Genomic DNA, 17052 nt, shown 5'->3' with positions numbered 1-17052 from the left:
AAAGAAAATTGCATTTCGGAGGGCACAGAAACATGCCCATGAAATTCTCCTTTTTTATCCCTGTTAAATCTTAATTTCTAAAATTGAATCGGAAAACTTCAATCCATCAAACTATGTGTTATGTGCTGATCTCTCTTCCTCCATAGGAATTTGCATTCATACACCCCAGATGGGACTCGAACCCACAATCCCTGAAGCACCTCGTTTGATGTTATAGGACAGATAGGTCATTGTACTGTCATAAAGACATGTTAAAGTCACAAGAGTAAATGCATGACAACATTAATATTTTCAGAAATACAAGTTGAAAGAAATGACCAAGCGAGATGTAATTTATTGAACCAATTCAACCGAAGACGTTCAAATGAAGATTTTTTTTGTAATGTTACATTTTCACCATAGACCGCCAGGTTTACTGATCAGTACAAAAGAAAAATATAACATTTGAAACTACTAGCCACTGGGCACAGATGTCAGTTCAATGTCTAGTTTTGATTTACCAGATATCAGTTGTCAAACAACACATTCTACGTGAAATCACCATGTCATTAAATTTAGAGTGATTTAAAAAAAAAAAAAAAAAAAAAAAAAATGCCCTACAGTGACGAGATTATGCCAATGAACTCAGTTTTCCACGTTGATGCAAAGTAGTTCATTTCTTTTTTTTTGGGGGGTTGAAGTTACATTGAAACTATGAGACTAGAAGACCGCAATTACAGGAATATGAAGAAAAATAAAATAAAAGTGTCAGGGAATTATTTGTACCAGTTAACGCAGAATTACTTTACTTATTAGCTGTGACACGATCCCAACATACGTTTATATGAACCAACATTCATCATTAGCAGGCAACAGAGAAAATCACTGACTACAATGATAAGTCAATGTCATTAGTGACATTTCTCTAATATGATCCATCATATGGGCTTTAGCAAGAGCTAACATTTGGTGTAGACAGGGTAGGGGGGAAAAAAGGTGCCAAACAAGATTGTCTGTTCTAAAAACACCTAAATTTCTTGACCAATTTACATCTTAAAAATAAACAGTAAAAAAACCAAACATTTTTGGCCTCTAAAAGCCTTTTAATTCCAGCTAGGAAATAGCCTCAATACAAAATTGTGTGTACTGTTTGGGAATCACTGCTTCAAAGCATAATATGAACCATCTAAAATCCCGAATGAGTAGCCTCTTCAGCAGCGCTAAGTCATGATTTTGACTGTGGGCCAGTCGAAGTTGACGGGTTCACTGGGCCGAGGTCTTGCCCTTGTCAACACCATGGTGTTCTGGGATGTGCCTGTAGGGGCAGTTTGGCCTCCTGTTGCAGCCCAGGTTCCTCCAGAAGAAGCACTCCTTTCTACAAAGGATAGAAAAGTCACAAATATCATCTATAAACTGCCAATAAATGCATGCCAGCCCAAAGGATGGTGTGGCCCAACCACAACCTTTTGTAGTAATATTTTTTACTATGCCAACAATTTATGATTTTCAATAGCTAGCAGGAAGCAAATAATTTCAAGATCAAAAACCAGGGACAGTACTGTATATTGCCCTTTCGCTATTTGTCCAATAGATCCTACGTACGTGCTATGGGAAGGCAGGTCGTGAGCTTTCTGGGCGTCCTTGGCTATGCCCAGGTTTGTTGGGTTCCTGTCGGGGTAGCGCACTAAGATCTTGGACCCATTGAGCTCCATCCCCTTTAAGACAATTATTTCCCAAGAGGTCAGAGGCTTGCACGAAACATCCAATTAAGACCAAGACTGCCTGAAAACTATACTAGCAGTCTCAAATCCTTGCCTTCTCTGTCATTGTTTCCTCAAATCCTCTAATTGCATTGGAGGAGGTGGTCAGAGACTGACTGACCTTAGAGCCCATCCTACAATAATCATAGAGGGGAATTATGGGAACATAGTGTGTGAAACCAAACATGTTACTTAAAACATACAGAATAAAGTAGAGCAAAATGGGCAGACACTCACGCATAAGACCATGGGCCTTTAGTGCAAGTCTGAATGTTGTAAAGACACTTACATGAAAAGTCAAAGCAATCTCACAACAGTCTGGGTCCAAGTAGTTAACGAAAGCACATCGTCTGGAGCGCAGAAGTTTAATACTATGGATTTTCCCAGCTCTGCAATGAAAGAGACACTGATTAGAGATGCAGAAGTCAAACAAGCCGAGGACTGATTACACAAGGATATTTTCAAGAGTGCCTCATTCATAGCTTAGTTTTCTACTCAAGAATAGTCGTCAAACAAAATCTGGAAACCTGGGTGAGGTGATTGGCTGTGGCAGAACACAGTATAGATTTTTTTTATTTTTTAAACTAGGCAAGTCAGTTAGGAACAAATTCTTAGTTACAATGACGGCCTACCAGGGAACAGTGGGTTAACTGCCTTGTTCAGGGGCAGAACAGATGTTTACCTTGTCAGCTCGAGGATTCGATCAAAGCAACCTTTCGGTTACTGGCCCAACCACTAAGCTAACTTCCGCCGCAACATCTAAATTAATGGTGTGTAAAGGAGATCTTTCTTACTGCCCCACTTCCCTGAGAGTTCAATTAAAATAAGTGGTGCATTCACTTACCCCTCAAATCTCTCTATAATCATAGCCTCCGTTGCTGAAGGGACCAAGTTTCCAACCCAAATAGGGTATAATTTACTGTAAGTAAAAGTAAATATCAAATTGCTACACCTACCAAAAACACACATTACAACCAGTAACAATATACATGAAAACAGACACTATCTCTAATACTACATTTTCATGTCAAGGACTGGGAATGGAAAAACAGTCAGTAGATATCAAACTTACGTTTCTACAGGAAAGTTTTCCGACATGGTCCTTATGGGGGTGTTGGTCTTGGGTCTGTTCTGAAGGCTTTGTGAATGCTGGGCCTGATGAGGTTTTGGGGCTGAGGGGAACTCTGATGTTGTAGAGGTGCTGTAGACACAGTCCACTTTGGCAGGATAGGTAACACTTGCAGTTGGATAACTGCCATTATAGAGGATTCCTAAAACAAGAACAAGTCCCTAAATGTCTGAGGTTTCTCAGTTCAAATAACTCTAGACTCCCAACAATATATATGTCAAGTTGCCTTCCTCCACAGAAGAGAAGCCTTCAGATGCTCTTACCAGATATTTTGGACAGTGCCTCAAGTGATTTCTCCACGTTCCCGTGAATTATTAAGGCATTTGAGCACTGTTCCCGGGAAAAGCCAAACCCCTGCAACAAAGACCACAAAACATTGCATCAGAAATATGTAACACCTTCAAAATGGTATCTGAATACTATCGAGTCCAACCAGTTGTACATCGTTTCTACTTCAGTAACCCATAAGAGACTAAAATAGTCTCCTCCCATGTTTATAAAAATTGTCCTAATGCAGTTGGTGTGTGATAACTGTCAACTGTCAGCATCATCATGTCGCTGACCATTAGTTGTGTTATCTGGACCCTCATAAGTTCCTGGGCGGCATCGGCGCAGGAGCTGTCCAACCGCAGCACTTCCTTTAAGGCCTGGGCGGCTTCATCGTATCTCTGTGGGGAAATTATTGTAAATTCTCTCTGCGCTAAAATCAATCAATCACATTTTATTTATATAGCCCTTCGTACATCAGCTGATATCTCAAAGTGCTGTACAGAAACCCAGCCTAAAACCCCAAACAGCAAGCAATGCAGGTGTAGAAGCACGGTGGCTAGGAAAAACTCCCTAGAAAGGCCTTGTAATGTAAGATTCTCAGTCTGAATAGTAAACAATAAGATAAAACGCATTCGCAAACATCTGTGCATGAGGCACATGCTCATGTACCGATTCACGATTGGCGAAAAGACAGGAAGTACACAACTTGGCATGGTTACAAAAAAAGGGATAGTTGACATTTCTTGTTTTTTTTCCCGATAAAAATTCTACAAAAATGTAATCCAAGTTTGAAAGACATCCAGTGAGAGGATAACGGTTCAAAGCTCCATAACTGACCCTGGCATCAGACATTACCTTCAACCCTGCCAGAGCTCTGCCTTTTCTGTAGAGGCCTTTGACCCAGCCTGGACTCATGTTGAGGGCTAACTCCGCATCAGCCAAGGCTTTCTCATAGTCCTGGATCTTCTCATAACAGAAGGACCGGTTGCCAAACAGCCTGAAACACAAAAGCAGTTTTGTTTTAGTTGTAAAAGCACATTGAAAACCTGAGAAAGTGGTGTCATTTAAATCAAATCAACTATCCTAGTTGATGGCACAGCCTAGGAGCCTATCAATACTGTAAAGGAAAAAAATAATAATTATGCAAACCATTTAAAATCACATTTATTCAAAATAATTGGTGAACAGTTTGACATTTCAAGATGATTGTAGTTTCTCACCTAAACTCTGCAGGGTTGTACTTAATTGCATCCGTAAAATACTTAACAGCCATGTCAAAATGTCCACTGCTGGCAAACTGATTACCAATTACTGTGGAAAGAGAGAGAGAGAAAAAAAAGCTGCCAAATTCAAAATCAGTGCACCCCCTTCTAGGGTTTTCCTTTCAAGCAACTCTGGTCTAGAATACTCACCTTTGCAACATTTGGACAAAATGTTCTGAAATAATGAATATAGTTTAATAATAATAATATAGTAAGCGAAACTCACCAGCCAGCTCTGTACTCTTTTTAACTATATCCTCAGTGTTGGGTACAGGAGAATTCTGTGCAAGGATAAACAAGAGACAGTTTACACATCCAGAATACTTTAAAAAGTGGGCATACAATGCATGATAGACAGAACGATATTTCTACGATTTCACTTGTCGCAGATCATTTTTCTGGATTGTATTTTAATCTTGAGGCATAGTGTCACCGGGGGTTGGGGGCAACGCAGTAGATGCCCCCCCCCCTCCATGTTCTCCAGACAACATCATGACCCCCCCCACACGATGAAAAGTCTCATAACCAAATGTTGTCAGAGCTCCTGCAGTGCGACATGTGATGCATTCTGATAGCCAATAGAAATGCATGATGAGTGAATAAACAGGACCGCCGTGGAATTGCTCAATCAGTCGGATACGTTGTACAACATTTTTCAGTCAGCTCACACTACACTCAATCCACTTCAACAACATACCCAATGCCTCAACTAATTATTTTATGCACTTCCATTTCTCCCTGCCAATATTCATAACTGTTTACCCATCTCTCGTTGAAATGTCATTTGGGGAAAAACAGCTGCTAAGTGAGGGGGGAGTCCATCGTACACTCTACCGATAGTAACAGCGAGATTTAACCACTGGTTTATTTAACCACTGGTTTATTGTACAGTGTGCCATATATTTCCAGGATGTTGAATATTGTACAGTGTATTCCAGGCTTTATGTACACCTTAAGCATTCAATAGATTACCACACCTTTTGTACATCTTTCGTTTCTTTATTTGGTTTCTCCTTCGGTTGACTGGTTTTCTTTTTCTCCTTCCATTCTGGCCTAGGCTTCTGTTCAAGTTGACGCTTTGCTATATCAGCAGCCTTGGATACAAAACTGCTGGTCATATCCAGCTGCAGTTCCTGGTGGAAATAGAGGGAAAGAAAAGGGTCAAAATAGCCCTGTACTTTTTCTCCAAAATAGAAACTTGATAAGTGTTTTTTTTGCTTCTGGAGTAGCAGTTAAACACCAACAATGACATGCAGCTTCTGTTACGCCGGTGTTAATTTAGACAGCTATTTTAGATATAGTTTCAGTCTTAACGACTAAAATAACTTTTCGTCTTCGTCCCATTTTAGTAAATATGTTCTTAGTTATTAGTTGGACTTAAACTCAGGACAATGTGTTTAGTTTTAGCCTGTGCATTATCGTCTCTTCACATTTTTGTCAACTTAAAACGAAAACTCATATGCTACAAGTTTTTTTTTTTTTTTTTTAAAACTGCATCTCATTATATTCATTCGTTTTCACCAAGGATACTACGTTGTACATTTTTGTATTTATTAAATGAACACTGCATTATGCCAATGCAGGGTGTGACATTTAACTTCTAAACTACACTTACATTTTTTACATTACATTTAAGTCATTTAGCAGACGCTCTTATCCAGAGCGACTTACAAATTGGTGCATTCACCTTATGACATCCAGTGGAACAGTCACTTTACAATAGTGCATCTTTATCCTGTTACTACGATCACTTGCCCGAAAATGTATCCTATGCATAGGGGAGAAGCCATATGTTTGCTGCCTTTCACCTACACATAAAGGGATAAAGCAGAAAGATCCATACTGCAATTCTTTGCATTTTGGTTGACATCAAAACATTGTCAGAAAAGGCTCAAATTTCTTGACTGCCATACATTGTCTGTCTTTCACGTAAACAATGGGGAGGAATCAGAAATATCAGTTTTAGGCTACTGGAATGCTATAGATTGGTTGTTTTAACATAAACATACATAAAACATTTTTTTTAATCACTAACCCCTGCTACTGCTACGCTCCCAGTGGAGCAGCTCGATGATTCACATGTAACCAAAATGTAAAGGCACCATTTTAGTTTGGTTACCTCCGAGTTGCTGTGTATGCTCTCCTCTTCACTCTCCTCCCCGGCGTCGCTGGACTCCCCGCTGCTGTCTCCGCTATCAGTAACAGACAAGTCCTGCAGGCCCTGAGCGAGAGCCCCTTCAGCGCTGGTACTAGTCTTGTTACACTCACTTTCATTTACTTTACTCTCTGCTTCAAGCTGTGAACATTCAACATTCACATGTCAAGAGAGAAAAATCATACATAAAAATAATATTGACATGCTTAAACTGATATATAAACCCAGGTGTGATTGCTTTAGCTTTTATTAAATATAATGAGTTGATAAAGCACTCACCTTGACTTCTGTCACTGGGTTCTGTTTTTCTTTCTCCAACTTCTCAAGCAGTCTTCTTTCTTTTTGTTTCTGTAGGACATAAATTGATGAAGTAGAACTTTGTTTAAATTGTCTGAGCTTTCCTAAACCCACTAACCTCCCGACGTGTATGGGTAAGTTGGGGGGGTGGGGCTAGTTGACCTCAAACCTCACAATTTTCTTAATCTTCTTCTTTTCAGCCTTGAGTTTGCTCTTTCGGTACTCTTTCAATGCCTCAAGAGCTCTCACTGCAGGCTGCAGAACAAAGACATATTTAAATAGAATACAAGATTATTCAAAGGTTTTGTAGCAATCAAAGCCATACTTTTTCCCCCATTAGATTAACAGTAGATTGTAAAATACTGACATGATCTGGAGATGGTTTAGAGGCTGCTTTAGGTGGTTGATTGTAATGCAGAGAGGTGGGTTGGTATGAAGAACTTGAGTTGGATAAGAAGTTTCTGGAAAATCCACAGTATGACTTTCTACCATGGTGATCTTCATAGTCACTGTCATAAAAGTCTCCACCCGAGCAATATTCATGGGTTACAAAATCCAAACCTTTGTGAAAAGAATGGGAATTGTCATTCACAGTAAACAATAGAGCTAGACGTTGGGAACAGCATAGACTCAAACTATTTTTTCCCGGCACATCTTGTTTAAATATGATTTAAATATGATCTTTCAAGGTCCAGTGAATTTTTTAAATTTTTTTAAATCAAGGCGACTTACTTGATACAAACATGTTATTCATCTAATACATATTCTGATAAGTCATCTTGGTATAAAAATGCAAATAAACATATCATCGATGTTATTTGCATTTATACTGTGCTAGCACTAGGCCAGCGTTTCCCAAACTCGGTCCTCTGGAACCCATAGTGGTGCACGTTTAGGTTTTCTCCCTAACTCTACACAGTGTGACTCAAATAATCAAAGCTTGATGATTAGTTGATTATTTGAATCAGCTGTGTAGTGCTAGGACAAAAAACGTGCAGCCCTTGGGGTTTGAGGACAGAGTTTGGAGAAACCCTGCACTAGGCATTGCTTTTAATACCAGTTCTTACCAAGATATCCAATGTTTAGCCCGTGAGACTTCCCTCTAACAAAATCCATTACGGCATGCTGAAAAAGAGAGGCAGGAAAGTAAGTACAGAGATGCATTTTTATGTGTCTCTTAGATAGGGTTGCACAATTTTATGGGAACTTTAAAATCAATTCCCTGGTTTCCCTGCCTTTCCCCCCCCAGAACTGAGTATATTTCAGGTTTGCTAAACTCAAACATTGAATTCCGTGCAACATCCAGTACACGTTAACTGGGAATACTGAGGCTGTACCCGCTTTAAGTTAGTTTTACATGGCCAAGTAGACTGTGGCTATTTAATGTAGGCCTTCCATCAAACGGAGAACTTGCTTAAAACAAATGTAATTGTTGGAAAAGGCAATTTACAAAATAGATAAATACAAGTCCTAATCTCAGATCCAGGAAATGTGAAAAATGACGTTGATTGGTTTCGTGAGAATGACCCTTAGACTTCACACTGGTCTCCCCCCCCCCCACCTTGTCTCAAACAACGCCAGTACACAAATTAAAATGTAATCCCTACAACCATTGCTAACTAAACATTCAGCTCGGTACTTACAATCCTATGGATGTCTCCGGGGTCTAATAGCAGGGGGAAAAAAATACAAAATGTCAGCAGGGCGCACACACGTAATGTTAGCTAACGTTACTAGCTAATAGTTAGCAGCTAGCTTAGGTTCATAAGATAAGAGATATCGAAGTTATTTCCTGCGACCGCTTAACGTGTTCGCAGCTATAGCAAAAAAAACTAAATAGTTAGACTAAACGTTAGCTACTTCTAGCTAGTTAATTTACAGAAAGTTATGAGTTAGCTAACATCTGATACCTCGTGAGTCAAACATAGGTGGTGTTTGGGAAGAGAGAGAGAGAAAAAAAAAGAGTACTCTTACCCTGCTCCACTTCTGAAAACTTCGCGAGTCTTCTTTCAGACATGTCGAATGAGAGCAAGCTATATATATATATATTATTTAAAAAATTAGCTGGCTTAATGACGCTGGTTTATCCATCGAAATGTTTTGCCTCGTTTTTTCCCCCCACCTTTGTGTCGAACGAACTCAACTCCCCTCCAAAAAAAAAAAAAAAAAAAAATGTCGGTCTCTTCTTCTGTGGTTTTTATCTGCTGTTGGCATCCAACGTTATGGTGCATTGCCGCCTCCTACTGTCCTGGAGCATGGGCCAGAGACAAGGAGGAACTAAATCCTACCCGCCAGCCCAATTTGATAAAAAGATATGAGACTGTATCTGATGACGTTTTACTCAGTTCGCTCTTTTAAACTCAATTGCTGTATCCCCTCCTCCCTCATACTGGATCGCAGGCTCTCTTTCCCTCTCATACTGCCCACACTGTATCAGTTTATTTTGTTATATTTTTTTATTTCACCTTTATTTAACCAGGTAGGCTAATTGAGAACACTTTTATTTAACCAGGTAGGCTAGTTGAGAACACCTTTATTTAACCAGGTAGGCTAGTTGAGAACACCTTTACTTAACCATGTAGGCTAGTTGAGAACACCTTTATTTAACCAGGTAGGCTAGTTGAGAACACCTTTATTTAACCAGGTAGGCTAGTTGAGAACACCTTTATTTAACCAGGTAGGCTAGTTGAGAACACCTTTATTTAACCAGGTAGGCTAGTTGAGAACACCTTTATTTAACCATGTAGGCTAGTTGAGAAAACCTTTATTTAACCAGGTAGGCTAGTTGAGAACACCTTTATTTAACCAGGTAGGCTAGTTGAGAACACCTTTATTTAACCAGGTAGGCTAGTTGAGAACACCTTTATTTAACCAGGTAGGCTAGTTGAGAACACCTTTATTTAACCAGGTAGGCTAGTTGAGAACACCTTTATTTAACCAGGTAGACTAGTTGAGAACACCTTTATTTAACCAGGTAGGCTAGTTGAGAACACCTTTATTTAACCAGGTAGGCTAGTTGAGAACACCTTTATTTAACCAGGTAGGCTAGTTGAGAACACCTTTATTTAACCAGGTAGGCTAGTTGAGAACACCTTTATTTAACCAGGTAGGCTAGTTGAGAACACCTTTATTTAACCAGGTAGGCTAGTTGAGAACACCTTTATTTAACCAGGTAGGCTAGTTGAGAACAAGTTCTCATTTGCAACTGCGACCTGGCCAAGATAAAGCATAGCAGTGTGAACAGACAACACAGAGTTACACATGGAGTAAACAATTAACAAGTCAATAACACAGTAGGGGGGGAAAAAAAAGGGGAGTCTATATACAATGTGTGCAAAAGGCATGAGGAGGTAGGCGAATAATTACAGTATTGCAGATTAACACTGGAGTGATACATGATCAGATGATCATGTACAGGTAGAGATATTGGTGTGCAAAAGAGCAGAAAAGTAAATAAATAAAAACTGTGGGGATGAGGTAGGGGAAAATGGGTGGACTATTTTCCAATAGATTATGTACAGCTGCAGCGATCGGTGAGCTGCTCAGATAGCTGATGTTTGAAGTTGGTGAGGGAGATAAAAGTCTCCAACTTCAGCGATTTTTGCAATTCGTTCCAGTCACAGGCAGCAGAGTACTGGAACGAAAGGCGGCCGAATGAGGTGTTGGTTTAGGGATGCTCAGTGAGATACACCTGCTGGAGCGCGTGCTACGGATGGGTGTTGCCATCGTGACCAGTGAACTGAGATCAGGCGGAGCTTTACCTAGCATGGCCTTGTAGATGACCTGGAGCCAGTGGGTCTGGCGACGAATATGTAGCGAGGGCCAGCCGACTAGAGCATACAAGTCGCAGTGGTGGGTAGTATAAGGTGCTTTAGTGACAAAACGGATGGCACTGTGATAAACTGCATCCAATTTGCTGAGTAGAGTGTTGGAAGCAATTTTGTAGATGACATCGCCGAAGTCGAGGATCGGTAGGATAGTCCGTTTTACTAGGGTAAGCTTGGCAGCGTGAGTGAAGGAGGCTTTGTTGCGGAATAGAAAGCCGATCAGTACATGCTCCCCTGTCTCTGTTTCCTGACAGTAATCACACCTTCCTGTTGGATGCTTTCATATCACATTAAATGTGACATTAAAAGTCTCAACCCGTTGTTTCTCACCCTCAGCCCTTGTATAGATGACCTCCTCTCTTCTGTCTCTTTCTGCCATCCTTTCCTACTTTATTTTACTTTGTACTCTGTGTGTGTGTCACAGATGCCGAAATCTAAATAATATTTTATTGGTCACATACACGTGGTTAGCAGATGTAGCCAAATGCTTTTGCTTCTAATTCCGACAATGCAGTAATATCTCACAAATTCACAACCACAACCTTATACACACAAATGTAAGGGATGAATAGGTACATATAAATATATGGATGAGCGATGGCTGTGCGGCATAGGCAAGATGCAGCAGATGGAATAGAGCAGTATATATTAGACGCGTGATGTAGGACATTATTAAAAGTGGTGTTATATATAGTGACTAATGATATGCATCGGCAAGATGCTAAGGCACTACGTCTCAGTCACTACAGACACCCTGGTTTGAATACAGGCTGTATCACAACCGGCTGTGATTGGGAGTCTCACAGGGTGGCGCACAATTGGCCCAGCATCATCCGAGTTAGGCCGTCATTGTAAATATGAATTTGTTCTGAACTGACTTGCCTAGTTAAATTTAAAAAAACATGCTTGACCTTAGTGTCTGTGTTCCACTACTCCTGTCATCTCTGTACCACCACTGTCCTTATCATTCCCTTAACCTCTGCCTTGCTCTTTTGCACTCCACATCCACCTCCTCTCTCCTAAGGACCTGTTTAGCTAGCATATCTACCAGACTTCCACCCAGGGACACACTCCTTTCACACCACTTTGATACAGCTACAAACGGAAGTGATTTTCGTAGCAGGTTAGGGGAGCATTTTCCCAATCTCAACCTAATTCTCCTAACATGCTACGAAAAATACCATTCCAGTTGTAGTGGGAAGTGTGTTTCTTCTTCCACCCCGCACATGGGCTGAGATCCAAGCATAACTTCTGGGCATTGGTCTCACCCGGGAATGAATTTGGAGTACCCATATGGCAGGTATTGTCTGCTCATAATCTTGATGTGATTGGCCTGACTGAAACATGGCTTAAATCGGATGAATTTACTGTGTTAAATGAGGCCTCACCTCCTGGTTACACTAGTGACCATATCCCCCGCGCATCCAGCAAAGGCGGAGGTGTTGCAAACATTTACAAGAGCGAATTTTTAATTTACAAAAGAAAAAAGACTGCGTTTTGGTCTTTTGAGCTTCTAGTCATGAAATCTATGCAGCCTACTCAATCACTTTTTATAGCTACTGTTTACAGGCCTCCCGGGCCATATTCAGCATTCTTCACCGACTTCCCTGAATTCCTATCAGACCTTGTAGTCATGGCAGATAACATTCACATTTTTGTAGACTTTAAAATTCACATGGAAAAGTCCACAAACCCACACCAAAAGGCTTTCGGAGCCATCATCGACTTAATGGGTTTTGTCCAACATGTCTCCGGACCTACTCACTGCCACAGACATACTCTGGACCTAGTTTTGTCCCGTGGAATAAATATTGTGGCTCTTAATGTTCCTCATAATTCTGGACTATCAGACCACCATTTTATTACATTTGCAATCGCAACAAATAATCTGCTCAGACCCCAACCAAGAATCATCAAAAGCTGTGTGCTATAAATTCTCGGACAACCCAAAGATTTTTCGATGCCCTTCGACTCCCTCCACCTACCCAAGGACGTCAGAGTACACAACTGTAAGTCTTCCGACTAGCTTGGAAAGACAATACCGTGCAGTATTGAAGAGCCCTCACTGCTGCTCGATCATCCTATTTTTCCGACTTAATTGAGGAGAATAAGAACAATCCATAATTTATTTGATGCTGTCGCAAAGCTAACTAAAAAGCAGCATTCCCAAAGAGAGGACGGCTTTCACTTCAGCAGTGATACATTTATGAACTTTGAAAAGATCATGTACTTTTTGTCAAAGAAAGCAAATTATGGACTCCTCTTTAAATCTGCATATTTCTCCAAAGCTCAGTTGTACTGAATCTGCACAACACTGCTAGGAGCTAGGATCAAGGGAGACACTCAAGTGTTTTAGTACTATATCTCTTGACACATTGATGAAAATAGTCATGGCCTCTAAACCTTCAAGCTGCATACTGGACCCTATTAAACTAAATGATTGAAAGAGCTGCTTCCTGTGCTTGGCCCTCCTATGTTGAACATAATAAACAGCTCTCTATCCACCAGATGTGTACCAGACTCACTAAAAGTGGCAGCAATAAAAGCCTCTCTGGAAAAAGCCAAACTTTGACCCAGAAAGTATTTAAAAAACTATCGGCCTATATCGAATCTCCCAATCCTCTAGCACTGAGACTGCACTCGTGAAGGTGGTAAATTACATTTGAATGGCGTCAGACCAAGGCTCTGCAGCTGTCCTCATGCTCCTAGACCTTAGTGCGGCTTTTGAAACCATCGATCACCACATTGTTTTGGAGAGATTGGAAACCCAAATTGGTCTACACGGACAAGTTATGGCCTGGTTTAGATCTTATCTGTCTGAAAGATATCAGTTTGTCTCTGTGGATGGTTTGTCTTCTGACAAATCAGCTGTAAATGTCATTGTTCCTCAAGGTTCCATTTTAGGACCACTATTGTTTTCACTATATTTGAAACATAATGTTAACTTTCACTGCTATGTGGATGATACACAGCTGTACGTTTCGATGAAACATAGTGAAGCTCCAAATTTGCTGTCCCTAGAAACCTGTGTTTCAGGCAAAAGGAAGTTTTTACTTTTAAACTCGAACAAAACAGAGATGCTCGTTCTAGGTCTCAAGAAATAAAGAGATCTTCTGTTGGATCTGACAATCTTTATTTTTTTCATTTCACCTTTATTTAATTAACCAGGTAGGATAGTTGCAACTGCGACCTGGCCAAAATAAGGCAAAGCAGTTCGACACACAACAGCACAGAGTTACACATGGAATAATAATATAAATAATAATAATAATATATGCCAACAAACATCCAAAGCGACTTACAGTCAATAATATGGGTGGTCCCATTGAAGATAGCGCCATGCTCTACCAACTGAGCTACAGAAGGACCAAACAAACATACAATCAATAATACAGTAGATAATGTTTATTGTGACAACCCTCCCACTCTGTCTGCCGTATTCTCTCTTTGTTGTTTCCTTATTAGGATGCTGGTGGGCGGAGTTGGGAGGGTCGTCAGCTACATGGGAAACACCTGGGCCTGGTGTCTCCCAGGATAAATACACCTCTTCCCCATTCATGGAGGAGACTCTCTCCATGCAGACACACCTGGGCCAGGTGTCTCCCAGGATAAATACACCACTTCCCCATTCATGGAGGAGACTCTCTCCATGCAGACACACCTGGGCCCGGTGTCTCCCAGGATAAATACACCACTTCCCCATTCAGGGAGGAGACTCTCTCCATGCAGACACACCTGGGCCCGGTGTCTCCCAGGATAAATACACCACTTCCCCATTCATGGAGGAGACTCTCTCCATGCAGACACACCTGGGCCCGGTGTCTCCCAGGATAAATACACCACTTCCCCATTCATGGAGGAGACTCTCTCCATGCAGACACACCTGGGCCCGGTGTCTCCCAGGATAAATACACCACTTACCCATTCATCGAGGAGACTCTCTCCATGCAGACACCTTTATGGATTTTGATGTGTTTCTTGGTGGTTTTTGAGTTGTTTGCGTTAGCATCTTTTCAACACCCTGCATTATCACGTTCATGCATGCGAAACACTCAATTACACTACTGATTACACACAGCATTGTATATTTTCCTTAGTTGCTTTAGTTAATAAATCTATCTTTTGTTACGCCTTATCTCCACGTTGTCTCCCTTTTTGTTACAGGCTTTGAGTCGGTTCGTGACACTATATACAGCATGTGCAAATAAGGGAGGTAAGGCAATAAATAGGCCATGGTGGCGAAGTAATTACAATATAGCAATTAAACACTGGAATGGTAGAATGTGCAGAAGATGAATGTGCAAGTAGAAATACCGGGGTGCAAAGGAGCAAGATGAAGAAATACAGAATGGGGATGAGGTAGTTGGATGGGCTATTTACAGGTGCAGTGAACTGCTCTGACAGCTGGGGCTGAAAGCTAGTGAGGGAGGTACCACCAGCTTTAGTGATTTTTTTTTCAGTTCGTTCCAGTCATTGCAGCAGAGAACTGGAAGGAGAGGCGGCCAAAGGAAGAATTGGCTTTGGGGGTGACCAGTGAGATATACATGCTGGAGAGCGTGCTACAGGTGGGTGCTGCTATGGTGACCAGTGAGCTGAGATCACACTAGCTAAAAAGAGCATAACTTCTTCTGCAGTTGTGCCATGTTTTGGGCTTTTGCCTAGTGTTTCCCCAAAAGTAACTCATTCCCTGAACAGGAATCGAACACAGGTTGCAGCTGCCAAATCCTAACCACATAACCAACAGAGAAAGTGCAATAGCATTTCACAGTGAGGGGGCTAAACAGCATTCTTATTCCTCGGCTCACTTTTCCTCTATCCCCAAATGCAACTACTTGCAATCTATGGGGATGTAAATCTGCAGAAGATAGTTTGTTACATGTATGAGGACTTGTGTTCAATCCCCAGCATCTCCAAGACACCACCAAACTCCAAACTTCATATGGCTGCAGGGGCAGTATTGAGTAGCTTGGATGAAAGGTGCCCAGAGTCAACGGCCTGCTCCTCAGTCCCAGTTGCTAATATATGCATATTATTATTAGTATTGGATAGAAAACACTCTGAAGTTTCTAAAACTGTTTGAATGATATCTGTGAGTATAACAGAACTCATCCGGCAGGCAAAAACCTGAGAAGAAATCCAAACAGGAAGTGGAAAATCTGAGGTTGGTCGATTTTCAACCCAGCCCCTATTGAATACACAGTGGAACATGAATGAAGTTACACTTCCTTGGGCTTCCACTAGAGATCAACAATCTTTAGAAACTTGAATGAGGCTTCTACTGTGTTGTGGAGCCGGATGGGAGCTCATTGAGTCAGTGGTCTGGCAGAGAGCCAGGTCCTGGTAAAGCACATTTCACATGATAGTGATCTGCGTTCCATGGCTTCTCTACAGACAATTCCGGTTGGAATTTATTGAAGATTTATGATTTATGATAACAACATCCTAAAGATTGATTCTATACTTAGTTTGACAAGTTTCTTCAACCTGTAATATAACTTTTTAAAGTTTTCGTCTGATGTTTGGATGGACCCACACAAGCGTTTGGATTTGTGTACTAAACGCGTGACCAAAAGTTGTTACTTGGACATAAATAATGGCCATTATCGAACAAATCAAGCATTTATTGTGGAACTAGGATTTCTGGGAGTGCATTCTGATGAAGATCATCAAGTGTAAGGGAATATTTATAATGTGATTTCTGATTTCTGTTGACTCCAACATGGCGGTTAATTTTATTTATTTTCTGAGCACCGTCTCAGATTATTGCATGGTTTGCTTTTTCCGTAAAGTTTTTTTAAAATCTGACACAGCGGTTGCACTAAGGAGAGGTATATCTATATTTCGATGTCAAACAATTGTATTTATTGACATTTATAATGAGTATTTCTGTAAAATGATTTGGCTCTCTACAATATCACCGGATGTTTTTGGAACTAGTGAACGTAACGTGCCAATGTATACTGAGATTTTTTTATATAAATATGAACTTTATCAAACAATACAAACATGTATTGTGTAACATGAAGTCCGATGAGTGTCATCGGATGAAGATCATCAAAGGTCAGTGATTAATTTTATCTCTATTTGTGCTTTTTGTGACTCCTCTCGTTGGCTGTAAAAATGGCTGAATTATTCTGTGAGTTGGTGGTGACCGAACATAATCATTTGTGGTGCTTTCGCTGTAAAGCCTATTTGAAATCGGACACTGTGATGGGATTACAAAACAAGATTACTTTCAAAACGGTATACGATACATGTATGTTTGAGGAATTTTAATTATGAGATTAAAGGTTGTTTTGAATTTGGAGCCCTGCACTTTCACTTGCTGTTGTCATATCGATCCCGTTAACGGGATTGCAGCCCGAAGAGTGTT

At 40.7% G+C, this 17052-nt stretch overlaps 1 protein-coding gene across 2 annotated transcripts; it reads right to left on the bottom strand.

The window, feature by feature from the left end:
- Positions 1 to 314: 314 nt before the first annotated feature.
- On the bottom strand, positions 315 to 9016 carry LOC118391841 (tetratricopeptide repeat protein 31). Of its 2 annotated transcripts, XM_035783301.2 has the most exons (18): positions 8827 to 9015; positions 8496 to 8518; positions 7920 to 7977; positions 7220 to 7413; positions 7027 to 7107; positions 6835 to 6903; positions 6520 to 6696; positions 5378 to 5533; positions 4627 to 4681; positions 4359 to 4449; positions 3994 to 4135; positions 3432 to 3536; positions 3132 to 3222; positions 2812 to 3010; positions 2584 to 2658; positions 2029 to 2128; positions 1582 to 1694; positions 315 to 1354 (listed from the first exon to the last, which is right to left on the bottom strand). In XM_035783301.2, exons 1-18 carry the CDS (start codon positions 8867 to 8869, stop codon positions 1243 to 1245), a joined length of 1884 nt encoding a protein of 627 aa, XP_035639194.1. In that variant the 5' UTR covers positions 8870 to 9015; the 3' UTR covers positions 315 to 1242. The 2 variants fall into 2 exon arrangements, with proteins under 2 accessions (XP_035639194.1, XP_052315212.1); XM_052459252.1 differs by lacking the exons at positions 315 to 1354; positions 1582 to 1694 and adding an exon at positions 1836 to 1873 and having other exon boundaries at positions 8827 to 9016.
- Between the last annotated feature and the right edge of the window lie 8036 nt (positions 9017 to 17052).

The sequence above is a fragment of the Oncorhynchus keta genome, chromosome 13, assembly GCF_023373465.1.
Source record: "Oncorhynchus keta strain PuntledgeMale-10-30-2019 chromosome 13, Oket_V2, whole genome shotgun sequence".
Taxonomy (NCBI): domain Eukaryota; kingdom Metazoa; phylum Chordata; class Actinopteri; order Salmoniformes; family Salmonidae; genus Oncorhynchus; species Oncorhynchus keta.
Note: the sequence above shows the minus strand (reverse complement) of the source record. Positions and strands in the feature narration are given on the sequence as shown.

Bases quoted from the DNA above. Each gene is read 5' to 3' on its own strand.
- LOC118391841 (XM_035783301.2), bottom strand. From the start codon at position 8,869: ATGTCTGAAAGAAGACTCGCGAAGTTTTCAGAAGTGGAGCAGG. The intron at 8,519-8,826 runs GTAAGAGTACTC...CCCTGCTATTAG, and splicing joins GTTTTCAGAAGTGGAGCAGG to ACCCCGGAGACATCCATAGG. The intron at 4,450-4,626 runs GTGAGTTTCGCT...CTCTTTCCACAG, and splicing joins AAAGAGTACAGAGCTGGCTG to TAATTGGTAATCAGTTTGCC.